Raw genomic sequence first — 14,878 nt, forward strand, 5'->3', positions numbered from 1 at the left:
GTACGGAGTAAAAAAAAACCATGAATAACCATAAATGTCAAGCCCAACAGCGTACGTGTCTTGGCTTAGTCATGTGGAGTGATGCACTTGCGAATTTGGAGATTCGACTTGTTCTTATGTGTTTTCAGGCTTTCCACCAACACGACGTGGAGGAATCGGCCTTGTGCCGTAACAACAGTGGCAGCTAACAGTTCTTTGTAACAGTTCTACCGAACATCCGTAACAGTTCTACCGAAGGAAAAACCATCCTTCAAGAATTGTTTCAAAAGCAGAGCCACCTTTCACCGAGTTCATTTTATAATTATGAAATCCTTAATATTAGCCTGCGGTCGATATCATCACTCTTCATGCCAGTCGCTCTGTTATTATACCATCAGAAATGGAAGAATTCATATTGTTTGAATAGTCTCATACTGGCACGCTCTGCTTTTCCATTCATATTGCACTTATGACACAAATATTTTATCACCACAAAGATGCGATTGTTTTTTATTTAATCACTGGTGAGAGAAACAAATATGATTCTCGAAGATGGCGTAGAACGTGAACATCCTGGTGAACTCTATGGGGTGAGTAACGAATCACACTGAATCTCGTCGTCCTATGTCTCACCGTGAGTGAAAATTCAGAACACAGTCTGTGGGCAGTGTATCGTTACTACACGAATGTCAGAGACCACACTGGCAACATGTAAGACTGGAATTCCCCAGAACCGCAGTCAAGTCTCTTGGGTAGGGACGGTTATAACGAGGGTATATTTCCATTTTAGGATCGACATACATCAGCCTCTAATTAGTATACATGGGTTAGAGTTTGTGATATGCGATGCCACACGCCGTGAAAGCTACTCATTTATGCACAGTGTACTCGGATTAATCACCAAAAGACTATTTAGTGGCTTTTAGACATTCAAACTGTGGTTTGTTTGAAATGTCAACCGTATTTAATTCGCTTATTCGTCTCATTTCCATTATTATGAGACCTCTTCTACTAGGAGAGGGGATAGCTCTTACATGGGTCCGCCAATCAAAGAAAAATCCTCATAACTTATTTTTTAGGCAGTAAAGTGCGAGTTGGGCTAGGGATACGAACTGGCCGTCGCACCCTAAAAGGTTGTTGTTCACCGTTCTTCAACGTAGTCCGGGGTGAGCTCTACCCACAGCTTTATCCATACTTAACTTTGTTTGAAGCACTGAGTGACTCGATGAAGAAAGAGGGGACGAGCGCCCGTTTTTTCTCTAGATAGTCAGTGGGATGAAAACTGTAGGCTTTTGAGATTTGGTGTCGGCACAGGATGTTCATAGTTAAGTGGAGGAGCAAATTGACCAACAAGGAAGGGCTAAAGATGATGATGGAGAAGCGTCAACTATTGAAAAGAGAAAAGGAAGCAGGAAAGGAAGGCCCGTAGGGTATCTCCTTAGACAGTGAAAGTGGTGTGAATCAACATCATTGAAGGTAGGATGGAGAAAAAAGTAACAGGTGAAGACAAAGAAATGCCACCGAGTCAGCGGCTGGAATGCTGTCAACGTTTCTATGTCCAACTCGGCCATCATATTCAGTTCTGGCCACCAATTCGAGCTCTAGCATTCCTACTCTTGACCCGGGAATGCATCTAATCTTAAAAGAAGGAGTTCTTGAAGTATACTAAGGATGGAAGATCGCTGGCTCGTAGTTTTATAGGCGTTCTTGATTGATCCCTCCATCTTCCAGGTTTTCGTCGCGTTGGCTGTCAGAGGTTAACGAAATTTTCGCCGAGATTTAACCAGGTGTTTTCCGACTTCGGCCTGAAGACGCCTAGTCGTCGACCTCTGACAACCAACGCGGCGAGAACCCAGAAAATGGAGATATCCATGAAGGATGGATGAAAGATTATCGAGTGGCTAAGGATCTGCAATTGCAAAGAAAACCCTGAAAGGGACAATATGCTACCCACAAACCCAACGTTTGAGGAGACTAGTGGTGGCGGACACTTATAGGGGGGGGGGGGGAGCGCCCTCTCCTTGCGGGGTCCCCCGCATTGCCGACCATTGCAGAACCGCAATTGTAACTCTTTATAACGTAAGATATCGTCTTGCATAATTGTCCAATTTAAATCTTGGTTTCTTAAACTTTGCATTTGGCTTGATTATTTTTTTATTACGATAAAAGTAAAGCTAGCTCAAGGTATATTTTCCGCCCTTCTGAGTTTTTTCTGTACCCGCTATTAGCGACTACTGGAAGCCACTGAGGGATTTTCCGCCCCTCAACTCTGGGGTTGGGCGTGTGGTAATTTGTGACGAGTTCAGGACTTGGGGGTACCCTAGACCATGCCGCCGATGAGCAAGAGCCTCCCGTAGGCAATGGCCTCCCTGGCGACAATGTCGATCTCGTCGAAGATGGAGAAATCCATGGAGGATGGATGATAGATTATCGAGTGGCTAAGGATTTGATAATGGAAAAAAAACCTAAATGGGAAAATATGCTGCCCAATGAAAGGCTTCACACATGTTACGACCAAACCACCCAACTGTCGAGACCAACTACGTTGGCACCGACGCTTTGTTTGGGGAGTGTGTAGGCCTGTCGCCCGACGAAAACAGTCGGACCCGACGGTCGGGCGGTTGGTCCTGAGAGACCGTCCGACCGCCCTACCCCGATTTCTGTGGCGTCGCAACGTGTGTACTTTTATTGGCAATTTTTGCAATCAATTTGAGGTTTGATCTTGCCAAGCAACTCCATGAAACATACCTCTTCCATCCTCAAATAATTTCGGAAATCATTTTCATCCCATTCTCGAAGTAAATTCCTGTGGGTGAAACTTCAAGTCATCACCACTTCTTTGCCCATGCCCTTCTTTTTTTGATGCTATAAATGAGAACCTAATTGACTAAAGCGAAATCCATTTTCTTTTGATTTTTCGAAAATTGTGGAGCCATTTCCAGCAAAACCCGAAACCAACTTCACTCCACGCGATCACGTTGTGTACTGAGGATTATTTGGTAAGTTGGTCGGGTCGAATGGATTGCTTTGGACGTTTGTAGAGGGGATGGTTGTGGAGTTCGGTCGTGTAGGGTAATCGGGTCGGAACGTGTGTAGCGCCTTAACCCAACTGCAGTGTTGAGAAGGGAACTAGGACCACTGAGAGATTACCCTATCCTCAACTTTGTGGTAGGTCGCGTGATAATTTGTAAAGAGTTCGGGACTCGGGGGTGGCACTAGACCATGCCGCCGATGAGCGAGACTCCTCCCGGGTGTCCGACGCACCGGCCTCCCTCACCGACAATGTCGATCTCGTCGTCCTCGTCGGAGGTGGCTCCCCCTGGGGAAGCCCGTCCCGACGCTCGCCTCCGGCGTCTCCTCCGCCGTCCCCTCCCATCCCCGCCTCCCGCCTCCTGCTCCTCATCATCGTCGTCGTCCTCCTCGTCGTCGTAGTCCTCCTCGTCTTCGTCGGGGGCGTCAGAGTCGCACTGACGGCCGCCGTGCTGCATGGCGTCCGGGTGCCTCCGACGCGGATCACCGTGGACGCCGCCGCCTCCGCTACTGCTGACGTCTTGGTGGCGAGAGAAGTCCACGGGCAGGTCGGAAACTATGTAGGGAAGAAATAAATAATTTCAGATTGGGATGACGGCGTTGAATTGTGGAATTTGACACCTTCATTCTCATGAAAAAATAATAATTTGAGAGCACGTTTTTGTAATACTAAAAATTTCGCGGTTCCTGTTTGTCAATATTAATCGATTTTGGGGGTTGCGGTTTCTGGAAAGGAAACGTTGGCCATTTTAAATGTTATCGCGGTAACCCTCAAAATCCATTAATATTGACAGATTTTATAATGCCTGGTCAGCGCTAACCATAAGATGATACAGCCTTCCACTTTACATGGCGGTGGCTGAAAGTTCTGGTTAGCTTAAAGCCTGATCTTATAGCGTTGCTAACCAGAAATTCCAACCACCTCTTGGTAAATTTAAAGGCTGTATCAACATACAGTTAGCGTTTACCGGACATAAAATTGGATCATAGTCAATTCCGCACATGTTAATGGCGTGCGAGGCGTAGCGAGGGGGGCGGACCTCCCCCCTCGCTTCACCACTGCCTTTTTGTCCCATATAGTTGCATTGACTTCCGATTGGCGCTGTACGGAACTGTTTAAAATGGTTTCTGTAACGAAGGAGCGTTCCAAGCAACGAGCAATGATTGAGTTTCTTTGGGTGAAAAGCCAGGATATCTCAGATATTCATTGACGCTTGCAGAATGTTTACTGTGATCTGGTAGTGGACATAATCATAGTAAGTCGTTGAGCAACTCGTGTTTCATCATCACCGCCACGGGAATGATGAAGAAGTTCTTGATGCTGTGTAGTGATCTGGAAATGGAAGATTTCCATTTCTAAAATATGCACAAACATATTGTTGAGTGACGTATCAGAATAGCTTGCTTGGTAAAACTATGCCTCGTGATTTGTACCTTTTCACTTTCGAGAACGCCTAACCTTCCTTTTCCCTACCTCTTTGACGAAAACATCCTGTTTCCACTTCCCTTTATATTTACACGGTGGAGATGCTATTGACACACACACTCACTTACTTGACGCAGTTACTCAGTCACCAATAGACTCACCAGTGGTCAGTCAGCAATGTAGCCTTCAGTTGGAGTCGAAGCGCGGGCCGGATGGCCCGTGCGACCTAAGCGCCTGGCTATCCACCCGTGCCATAACCAGCAGCTCCTCTCCTTCCCGAGGCTTTTGGTAATATTCTAAATTTTGGCTATTCTAGACGCACAAATTCATTATTACTTTATGTCTTTTAATTGAAATGATTTGTAAGTTGGAATTTTGAATGGAAATAAACTTTGGGGTAAGACCTTTAAACACTTGTGTGTGATTATTCACTTCCCGACACCAAGGGCAAGAACACACACAATTTAAAGCGTGCGACCCGCGACTTTAGGTGGCGGGCCCAGGGGTGCCGACATACAAAAAGTATTGGGGGGGCCCAAACCAGGGATGTTGCCCCGGAAAATTTTATAAGTAGTGAGTTTTAAGTTTTTTAAGCATTTTAAAAGAGTCATATGATCAACATTAGAACCCTGATAACTCGAATCTCTATATCTGGACACTCCGGGGAAAATCAATAAGCCTGACACATTTTTTCCACACACTCATAACAAATTTTTGAGGGGGCTCGGGCCCCCTCAGGTTCCATGGAGTCGGCGCCACTGGGCGGGCCGTACCGTGACAGCTGTACGACGTTCGCTCCGGCATAGACCAATGGAATGGTACCGTGCGGGCATACAGGCCTATTCCTTCCAGGTGGCATCTAGCCTGGATGGAAAATATCTTTAAAAATAGTGTTGTGCAGCTAAAAGATCGGGGAATATCGTGGTGTATTTGAATGCTGTATAAAACAACTCCTGTTTCAGAAAAAAGGTAATCCTCCCTTTGAATTCTAATTGTAATGAGCTTGATCAGAGACTTGTGTTTCTAACTATAGTTTTTGCGGAGTTCACCCGCTTTATGTAATGCTTTATCAATTAAAATGTAGTTAACTGTAGTTCATTGTGTTTCGTAAATTCGTTATGTTGTGATATTAAGTATAAATTGAGTGTTACAGTGGAACATGCTCTCAGCCTTTTTTGTGCTTGAATGAATAATTCAGAGACCCTGTAAGGCTATTTTATTTTTTTAGCTTTACTTTAAAATGTCTTTACTTCTATAAAATATTACTTTCGCGTGGTAACCTACATACCATGTGCTCATTTTTACTGAAAGTGGAAATATTGCCCATATCTAAACAATCCAATTGAAAAGTAACGATCCATAAGTAACAAACGGAGGACATAAAGTACAAGACCTTACATAGAGACCATAACTGGCCGCAGGCCTTTTGCGGGGGGTCTGGTGGGGCAGAGCCCTCCCAACGAGCAAAAGCGAGTATAATAAATATAATTCGTCAGTATCATCAGTTATATTGAAGAATTTTTCATTATCCCCTTTTTAAAGACGGGTCTGTCTCTTCAAAAATTACTATTTACAATGTTTTCACTCGACTTTATCGGATCGCACTTTAAGCCTTATTCTTACGATTCTCACATTTGCTTAATTAATCACCCTGCGAGCTCTAGAATGGAATTGAAGCAGTTATTCCCTTCCTTGAAACGCAATTACAAAACTGCGCAAGGGAGAATGGAAAGCAATTATACTCTCAAGAATATAGACTCTGGGGAAGTTGAGAAGGCACCCATTTGGCAGCTCCAACTCCCTCTCTCTCTATCTCACGCAGTTTCCCCGAGCAAAGAATTTTGACGCCAAACTCGATTCTTTTGTGAACTCCGCTGTCTCTGTCCTCAGGGACAAGTTTTGCGTCCCGACCATGGGAAAGGGTGGAGAAGATGAAAAGAGATGGAGTGCATAATGAACGGAATGTCTCCCCAATCATCTCGATAGAAGAATATTACTTGGGTAGAGGGGAAAGCGAGGGAAATTTTTTACATTCTTCTCCACGGGTAGGGTAAATAAAATTCAGTCGCTAAAGAGTGGGAAAATGGGGGAGGGTCGGGAAAGCCTCCAGAGCGAGAGAAGAAGTCTCCCCGTCTTCTCCTTTGGAAAAGACAGTCCCCATGTTGCCGTGTCGTTCTTGTTAAGTGAGTATTTAAGAGGGAGTCGCGGGAGACGAGTTAAACGGAGGTCGGGGAGCTGTTTTAGCGAACTGCGAGAATGACGTCGAGGTTGCCTGAGGATCTGCTCGTTAATTACTCCCGATGCATTCTGGTTTGTCGGGGCGAAGGTAATGCCAAGTTAGAGTGGCAGGGGGACGATGAGGTACTTTTTTATTGCAGGTATCTTGATTAATTGACTTATATTTTTTCGTCACCAATGGCGGAGTATTTTTGTTACTTCGGCAGCTACCGCTTACAGGCCTGAAAACGAACGCAAAACCCAAAATCATCCCATTCAGGTCCCCTGGCCGTCTGAGTCCGTGCACGGAGGCAACTGGATTAAGTTTTAAGGGTTTAATGCGTCGAAATTGTTTTCGAGATGAAGTTTCGTGGCCTATGCTGGTCACGTCTTCAGATCTCAGTATTTGATTATGGGTCTGTGGTATCCTCACATCTGATCTGGATATGTGGCCAGCATAGGCCGCGAAACGTCATCTCAAAGATAACTTCGAGTCAGCTAACCCGAAAACCATGGTGAGAAGTGGAATCCGGCGCCGCGAAAGTCTCAAACAGAAATTTCGCCGGATTTTGGAGGTGGCCGCGGCCGTGGCCATTCGCATTTCTGGCCGGCGTTCGGCTCTCTGCTCTTCTCTCTCTATCTCTCTCTAAAACAGCCCCTTCGGAAAGAAATCTGGGGGTTGTTGCGTGAATAAGAGCCAACTTGCCTTGGGCAAGACGCTAGCGAAGGATTACAAATGATAGGAGACTAAATAGGGGGAGTGGTTGTCACTTGATTTAACTTTTGTTGGAGTGAACCGCATACTTCTTTTTTCTTGGAAACAACGATCTGAATTTAATAAAATCACTGCATGGGAAATGGAGTTTGTTTTTTATGTTTTATCTTTATAAAGGGAATATAAGTTCTTTCATCTAAGAACTGTGAATGCTTAGGGTAAGGTTTAGTCTCCTAAAAAGCGATGTGACCCTCTATTTTAGTGTGAGAAACGTACATCATCCATTTTGTCGAGCCTTGCTGCACCAAGAATACTTTTACGAAGCGTAGGAGAATGCGCACGAGTAGGTGATCATTTTGTGAGTCGGGGGAACGAGTTAAACGAAGCTGTTTTCGCGAGTAGCGGCAATGGCGTTCAGGTTACCTAAACATCTGCCGCTAATTACTCTGCGTTCATTATTGATGAGCATTCCTGATTTCCTAGGCGAAGTTAATGTCTTCGAGAGGAGGTTGCGAAAAAGCGGGGGGGACTTCCATTAAGTGCCTAATTTTTTCCCACTTTTTTCACTGAGAACGACGGAGAATTTTTTCACCTAACGAGGTACCACTACTACCTGTCGTTGAGTTCAGTATTAGAGCCCCTGTGTTTGATTCGTTGGGCATTGTGAAAAGAAGAAGACGTATTGGAAAAATTCCTAATCTGTTTAATTTACTAAATACTTTTATTATTTATGCTGTTAAGTTTTGCTAAAATACAACAACTTGAAATTCTAAAAAGGCATATTTTCGTATAACAGCACGAAATTGCGGCCGAAATGTTAATCAAATGCAGTTATAACCCAGGCATTTTGACCGATGTATCATATCTATCATATACTTGATAACTTGGCATAAAGCACTTTAATGAGGTCCTTGCTGGCTATTCCTCTCGGCCACTTCTTCCGCTATTTCCTCCATTAGGCCATCATGCTTCATGACGGCAAGAATTTAATTTTTTGCATCGAAAAACTGTATTATTTGGAAAAAAATTCTTCGAATTATCAGAATAGAATCCCTGACAAAATACGTTTAGCTGTAAAATCAATCAATCTGCAACAAATTATATTTTTGTATGGAAAATATGTCATTTATCTCGAAAGATGTTGATTCTTAGGTCTCTATGTCTTACTCTCTGACAAGTACGGAAGTACACATGATCGTCGTTAGCATCGTTGTGTGCATACTGTAGTGACGAATGTTACTGAATGTGAGAATTTATATTAACCTCACAAAATAGTCACATTAGTTATGCCGTCGCAGAAATAATGTGCACTCGAGTTTGGGGACGAATAGTTCAATAAAAAAATAGGGACACGGAGAAACTAAACACAAAGTTATTTTTTGTTCAGTCATTTCGTCAAAGCTTTTTGCTTCTGGAACCCATTTTTGTATAATTTATAACGGCTGGAAGGAAAAAAGGACCTGTATTTGGAGCGCCCTTGTGAGGCACTAACTTGAGATACCCATTACTAGGAGACCTGTAATTTTTTGCAACCCAGCGGTAATGTTATTTAGACGCTCATCGTTTCCTGAAACGCTGCAACTTTAAATTACGTACGCATCTTCAATGCAAAAAAATAATGGTATCAATTTTTTAAAAAATGAGGGGGAAAATTATCCTAAACTTGACCATATGCACTTAATTGAGGTTTTCATATGCCATTCTTCGCATTCAATCATTCTTCTAACATTTCGTTCATTATGCCATCATGATTCGTAATGTGGCTGATTTAGATGTTGAATTATGAACATTTTTACAAATGTTAGGCAATTCTTTTTGCCACTTTTTAAAATTATATTCGTGAGGATCCTGCCTCTAAGGGAATGCCGGCGATACTGGCTTTACTTCAAGAAAGGATACCTTGTTTAAGGAAGGAGAATAAAAAATGTTCCATGAGTTTTATTAGTTGCTAATGATATACATGAAACGTAAATCCATATTCCCTTTCACTTGCAGTTTATTTTATTGCAATCAATATGGATGGATCACTGTGATACATCACTGTAAATGCGGGAGTTGGTGGTAAAGCTATATTAATCACCTTCGTAACTGTTTTATTTATATTATTATTAAAGTATTCTACCGATTAAGGGTCACGCAAAAAACTACTGTTGGAATGGAAGTGGGAAACCCTAGCAACCATCTCTTCCTGAAAACATGGAGTACAACCGAGTAGGCCTTACAGTGAATTGAAAAAGGCAGTGCTGGAAGGAAAGGGAGGCTCCCAGATTACTCCTTTAGTACTCCATGGATATCTACCTTAATCGGTTTCATTGATAATTATTCCTCAAATACTTGTCGTTTTTGCCGGACGGACAAATTCACTCATATTTTTTTCTGTTCCTCTCATGAATTTATTTACAAGTTATGAGTATTCTTTCTTCCCTGTAGAAAATAGCGGAAAAAATATGGCTCAAATTTTCTAAAAACTCTGTACTTCCTATGTGCAATCAAAATAACTTCTAAAATCCTTACGAATGACGATCTTTTAATAAATAATGTACAATGCAAACATGGTAGATTAATATTTTCAAGGTATAAACGTCTGTATTTTCTGCCGCGATGGATGTGTTACAGCTATTTATAGCACCTTTATTACACGAATTGTGAATATTACGTCCGAGATTCTTTATGAGCCGAAAAGCATATTAAAGTTTTCCTTTGCAAAATGGCTCATCTATTCTGGATGGAGGAATTTCCTCTTCCGCTCATCGTGTAGAGATTTTTTTAAAGGTTAGGAGCGTATTCTTTCCTCCCCGGGAGAGAGTAGCGTAAGAGAATAATAGGCCCCAATTCTTTTTTCATGTTCCAAAGACTCGATTCCGAACACATCTTCGCATCTCATCATCAAAAACCCCGAACGGCGGAGAGATTTCAAAAACTCCCCCTTAAGCTCCTCTCCCACTCGAGGCCTCCCTCTCGGGAAATTCAGCGTTCAAAACTCACTCTCATCTCCGCCTTTTCCCTCCGTTTCGAATAACCTTGTTACCCAAGCCCCAGCGATCCTTAATGACTATTAAAATAATTTTCTCCGTCCTCACCGGGAGAGAGAGAAAGAAAAAATCACCCGAGCGAAAAAGAACGGGGATGAGAGAGAAATGGGAAAGAATGAGCGAAAAAGAGTGCGATAGGGGGAGGGCGAATGGGGATGGAAAATTATGCATTTTATGCTTTCCGGCTCAAGGGATGAAAAAAAAAGAAATTTCGAAATGAAATTATAAGGAGGCAGCAGACAGAGGGCGGTAGGTAGGTTGGGGTATTCGAAGGATGGGAAGTGGGAGTTATTTTTTTCAAAGGGGTTGGGGAATGAAGGAGTGTTTATATGAGAAGTGGTGGGGGTAGGGTGGGGAGGTTTCAGCGTTCAGAGGGAACCGTATATAGAGGGGGGTGTGGCATGGCGGGAATGACTCTGAAATGTCAAACCCTAATGTAGCGAGTGAGCGATGCTGATGTGTTGAGAAGATGGTTAGGGAAGGAGAGGAAAGGAGGAGGAAATATCGTATATTAGGGGAATGAGCGGGAGGGGTAGGAATATGAGGAGGTGGGGCGGATTTCTTTTCTGTTTGGAGAAGGAAAATGAAGGAAGCGGGAGCATTCTGGAGAAACGTATTAAAAAAGTGATTTGAGGCGATGTTGGAGGAAGTCGTGGGCGATAGGGGAGGATTTTAGTGATGGCCGAAGCAGATAATGACCCCGAGGGAGTGGGGAAGGGAATTTTAGCAAAGGCATGATATGGTGTGGGGAAGAATGATAAGGCAATTAAAAAGGTGGAGATCTCTTAAGGGAGATTAATATTTTCAATATCATATCCGGCTAACGGAAATGATTTATACACCGGTAAAAATGATCTCACACGTAGCACATTGCATCAATTTTGCTAATCACCTCCACGCATCACCTTTGCTACTATGAATGTGTCGAAATTATTGGAATTGGTCCAAGTGACTGGAGATGGTGCTGAAATTTTTATAATGCAGTTTTTAATGCAATTGATTATTTAACCAATTACAATAATTCTAAATTGAACAGTACTCAATCATATGTTTATTTATTTATGATTAAAAGGCAATCTCATCGTCTTATTATATTAGCATCGTAGTTATGGCACTTGAAAACTAGATAAAAGGTAAATTAAGTGTACCGGGACTAGCCACGGTGGTATCTTTACGGAGTCATCCGCGATGATGTGCACAAATGGATAAAAGTTGATGAAAAATTTCAATGTCGTAAGAAAAATACCATGAAAAGTGATAATTATGTATCTTATAAAATTTAAAAATGTTTTATACTATGGTTCCATTATCTATTTAGAGTATTTTTTCCTTGAAATTCCACTGAAATCTAAATAACCTTTTCAAATAACCCTCTCAAAAAAGCTTTAGGTCTCTTCTAACTTCCAACACTATTATTTATTTTTTATAAAATATTTTAACACTATGTAGTAAATAAAGCAGTTAACGAAAAGTAGAATATTAATAAAAAAATTTCAAAAGGCTTAATTAATCTGAACCTATTTTTATTACACCTTTCATAAAGGCTTCACGATAGACGCGAGCGTTCCGGGGGCCCGCTAAGCGCGGGGTTCTCCGCGATAACCGACCAGCTAATCTGGCCAGACAGCCCCTAGTCATCACAATGCAGCAGGATCATTACCCTAAAGACCATGACGGACTGCGACCTAGAAACATCGGAATTAAACCCTTGTGCCTGATGTAAACTCGAGAGGACTTCATACTATCGCTAAGGTTGTCATTCTATCTTTTTAGTGCGAGCTAATATTTGATGTTGCCTACCGTTAGCAATGAAAGAACCAAAACGGACCCTGTAATGTGTCACTGTCATTCTATTCATTGCCATTATCTGATAGGCAATGTTGTGTATCAGGACAATATATTAGGAATATTAGGTTTTATGCTTCACTGCATTGCAGTTATTTCCACATTAAGGGCTACAATTAGCAAGAGATAAGATGATGATGCAATAGTCGTAGCGTCGTTTGCTAATAACTTCGCTGATTAAAGTCGGCGATTATTGATAACATCCGTAAGAAATCTCCTGTTCATTATACTCTACGCACGGGAATATTAGTTGAAGCCAGGCTCTCCAAACACGTGCGATTCACATGTATTTCAAAATGGGTAAATGTGCAAAATTATATTTTTTTGCGGTTTGAGGCGCAAAAAATGTCGTTTGGGATCCAAGCCATTTGTCTTCCAAGTCGCATCATCTCCTGAGTAGGGTGGTTTCCTATTATTTTTTATTGCCTAAATCGAAAGATTATTACTCCTGGAGTACGCATTTCACGCTTTTAGATTTTTAAATGACGATATCTATTTTTCGCGATTAAATGAAAAGTGAAAAATTTCAAGCGCGCGAAAACGCGACGGATGAGTATGAATGCTGGGAAAACCCCGTGTGACGTCTTTCTGGTTCCCGCTGCCGCAAGTGAGGTGACCTTGGGGCGAGGCTTTGAGCGCTGATACGACGCAGGATGCTTGCAGGAAGCAGAGTACCCTGCTAGCTGGTAGCGCTTGGATTAAATAAGAATTATTTTTACCCTATCAAACGAAGAAAACTTTCCGACCTTAGGTAATTTTAATAGATGTTTATCAAGAGATGTTTCCCTGAGCTCTGTTCCTCATGCATGCATTGGAAATCTCAGACGATGTAAAACTCCTATCTAATCGTATAGAAACTAGGTCCCTGTGACGTTACGTGGAGTGGCATCTCATGGGCGCCAATCTGGCCTTTTAAAATGAGGATAATATTGACCATTGCCATTCGTCTAAACAGGTATTTCTAAAACCAAAAAATTTGTATATTATGAATGCACTAATGGTGGGTAACGAATCTCATTCTTTGCCTTTCGTTTTATTTGATGAAGGAAACTACCCTATTGTGTAATTTGAGAAAAAATTCTGAGCTGCGAGATTTCCCATTCATTACTCGTCATATCATGGTCATTACTAGTCATGATAATTTATCGCAGAGCCTTGGATCACCCCAGCCTGCCAGTTTACAAAGATCAATTAAAAATGGCGCACGTGTTGTGTTGTGGGTGTATTATGTTGTTCATGAGAAACAGAAACTTGTAACTAGAATTTTTTATGACAGAAATATTGATTTCTTAATGACATAAGATTGGTATAACATTATTAATGTCATTTAATTCTAATTATTATTTTTTTTTAAATATGTTTTTAAATATTTTTTAAATTTTTTAATTATAATTTTCTTACTATTTTCTTGTTTTTTGCAATTCCTCTCTCTCTTTTTTTTAATTAATCTTTGCTAAATTTCAAGAATTAGCAATAGAGTATCCTTTAAATCCTTTTTATTTATTCTTTTTTTATTTATATTACAAGAAAATATTTTTAATTTGAATCAAATAATGATGAATAAACCTATGATTAGAAGGAGGTTAAGAATTAGAAAAGACTCGCAGAAGAGTAATTTGGTGAGCCATTGTATGTGTCGTTGGAATACTTGCTTCGTAATTCAAGTAAGTGAAGTTAGATAAAGCACAATTTATCGAGGTCCTTCTCAAGATGTCCAGGTGCAAAATGCGTTGACTGAGAGAAGGGGCTCTGCTGTTTAGAGTGCAGTGGTAGTTTTGCGTGTCGCATCGCTTGTCGCGTCGTATGTCGTATCCCATTCTGGCACGCATCGAGACACAGATTGAAGGGGAGGTTTCCGCGGATGGAGGGGAAGGAGAATTGGATTGGGGGAAAAGGGTGGAGGGGCCACCTCGTTCCCCTCCTTCCCCCCTCCTCTCGCGAACTGTGGAGGATTTTCATTGGTTGGCTGTTCAGGACGAGTTCAACATGAAGATGGGTGAGCGGAAAAATGGGCCTTAATGGAAAGATGGCGTGGGAGGGGGGAGGGGGTGTGTGTGGCGACGGGGGAATTATGGGTAGGGAACGAACGCTATGGATGGGGGTAGGGCGGGGGGTGTAATCCATCCAAAGGAGAGCAAAGGAGAAATTTATTCTAGACGCAATTCCTCGGCGTCTCCCTTGTTATTAAGTTTCTGTTGGCGCAGAGGGGTCGTCGGATCGTAGGCGTTGGTGGTCCGTAGGAATGATCTCTCGTATCTTCGTCCCATTTTTCGCCTCAACGCCCCTTAGGCCATTTCGATGAGTCTTTAGGAATTGTAGAAGTTACGGACTCATAAGAAATTAAAAATAAACGTGAAACATAAACATAGATGAAGAATGATCGCTGGCGTATTATATCGAGGAGGGTTATTTGGGATTTCCACCGGGTTGTGTTCTTCATCACGGCCGACGTTTCGATGAATGAGTCGTCCATCGTCATCAGGGAATCAGAAACAATTATTCTCTAAATGGGTGAGATTGCGCAATCGTGTTGTTGATACTCAAAGCACTGAAGGAACAAGTGACTTTGTACGCAGTCACGCGCACGGGTGCAAAGTTAAATACACCAAAGGATGAAGTTCGCCGTCTAAGTCA

The 14,878-nt window shown here is 42.1% G+C and overlaps 1 protein-coding gene across 1 annotated transcript in view; it reads right to left on the reverse strand.

Moving 5' to 3' along the window:
• Positions 1–3,194: 3,194 nt before the first annotated feature.
• The window catches only part of LOC124153235 (brain-specific homeobox protein-like), a 29,968-nt gene continuing 18,284 nt past the window's right edge, over positions 3,195–14,878 (reverse strand). Inside the window, exon 5 of the mRNA XM_046526334.1 lies at positions 3,195–3,565. Within this exon, the coding sequence (XP_046382290.1) occupies positions 3,195–3,565 (371 nt within the window). The remainder of the gene's footprint in view (positions 3,566–14,878) is intronic.

This window comes from Ischnura elegans, chromosome 2 (genome assembly GCF_921293095.1).
Source record: "Ischnura elegans chromosome 2, ioIscEleg1.1, whole genome shotgun sequence".
Taxonomy (NCBI): domain Eukaryota; kingdom Metazoa; phylum Arthropoda; class Insecta; order Odonata; family Coenagrionidae; genus Ischnura; species Ischnura elegans.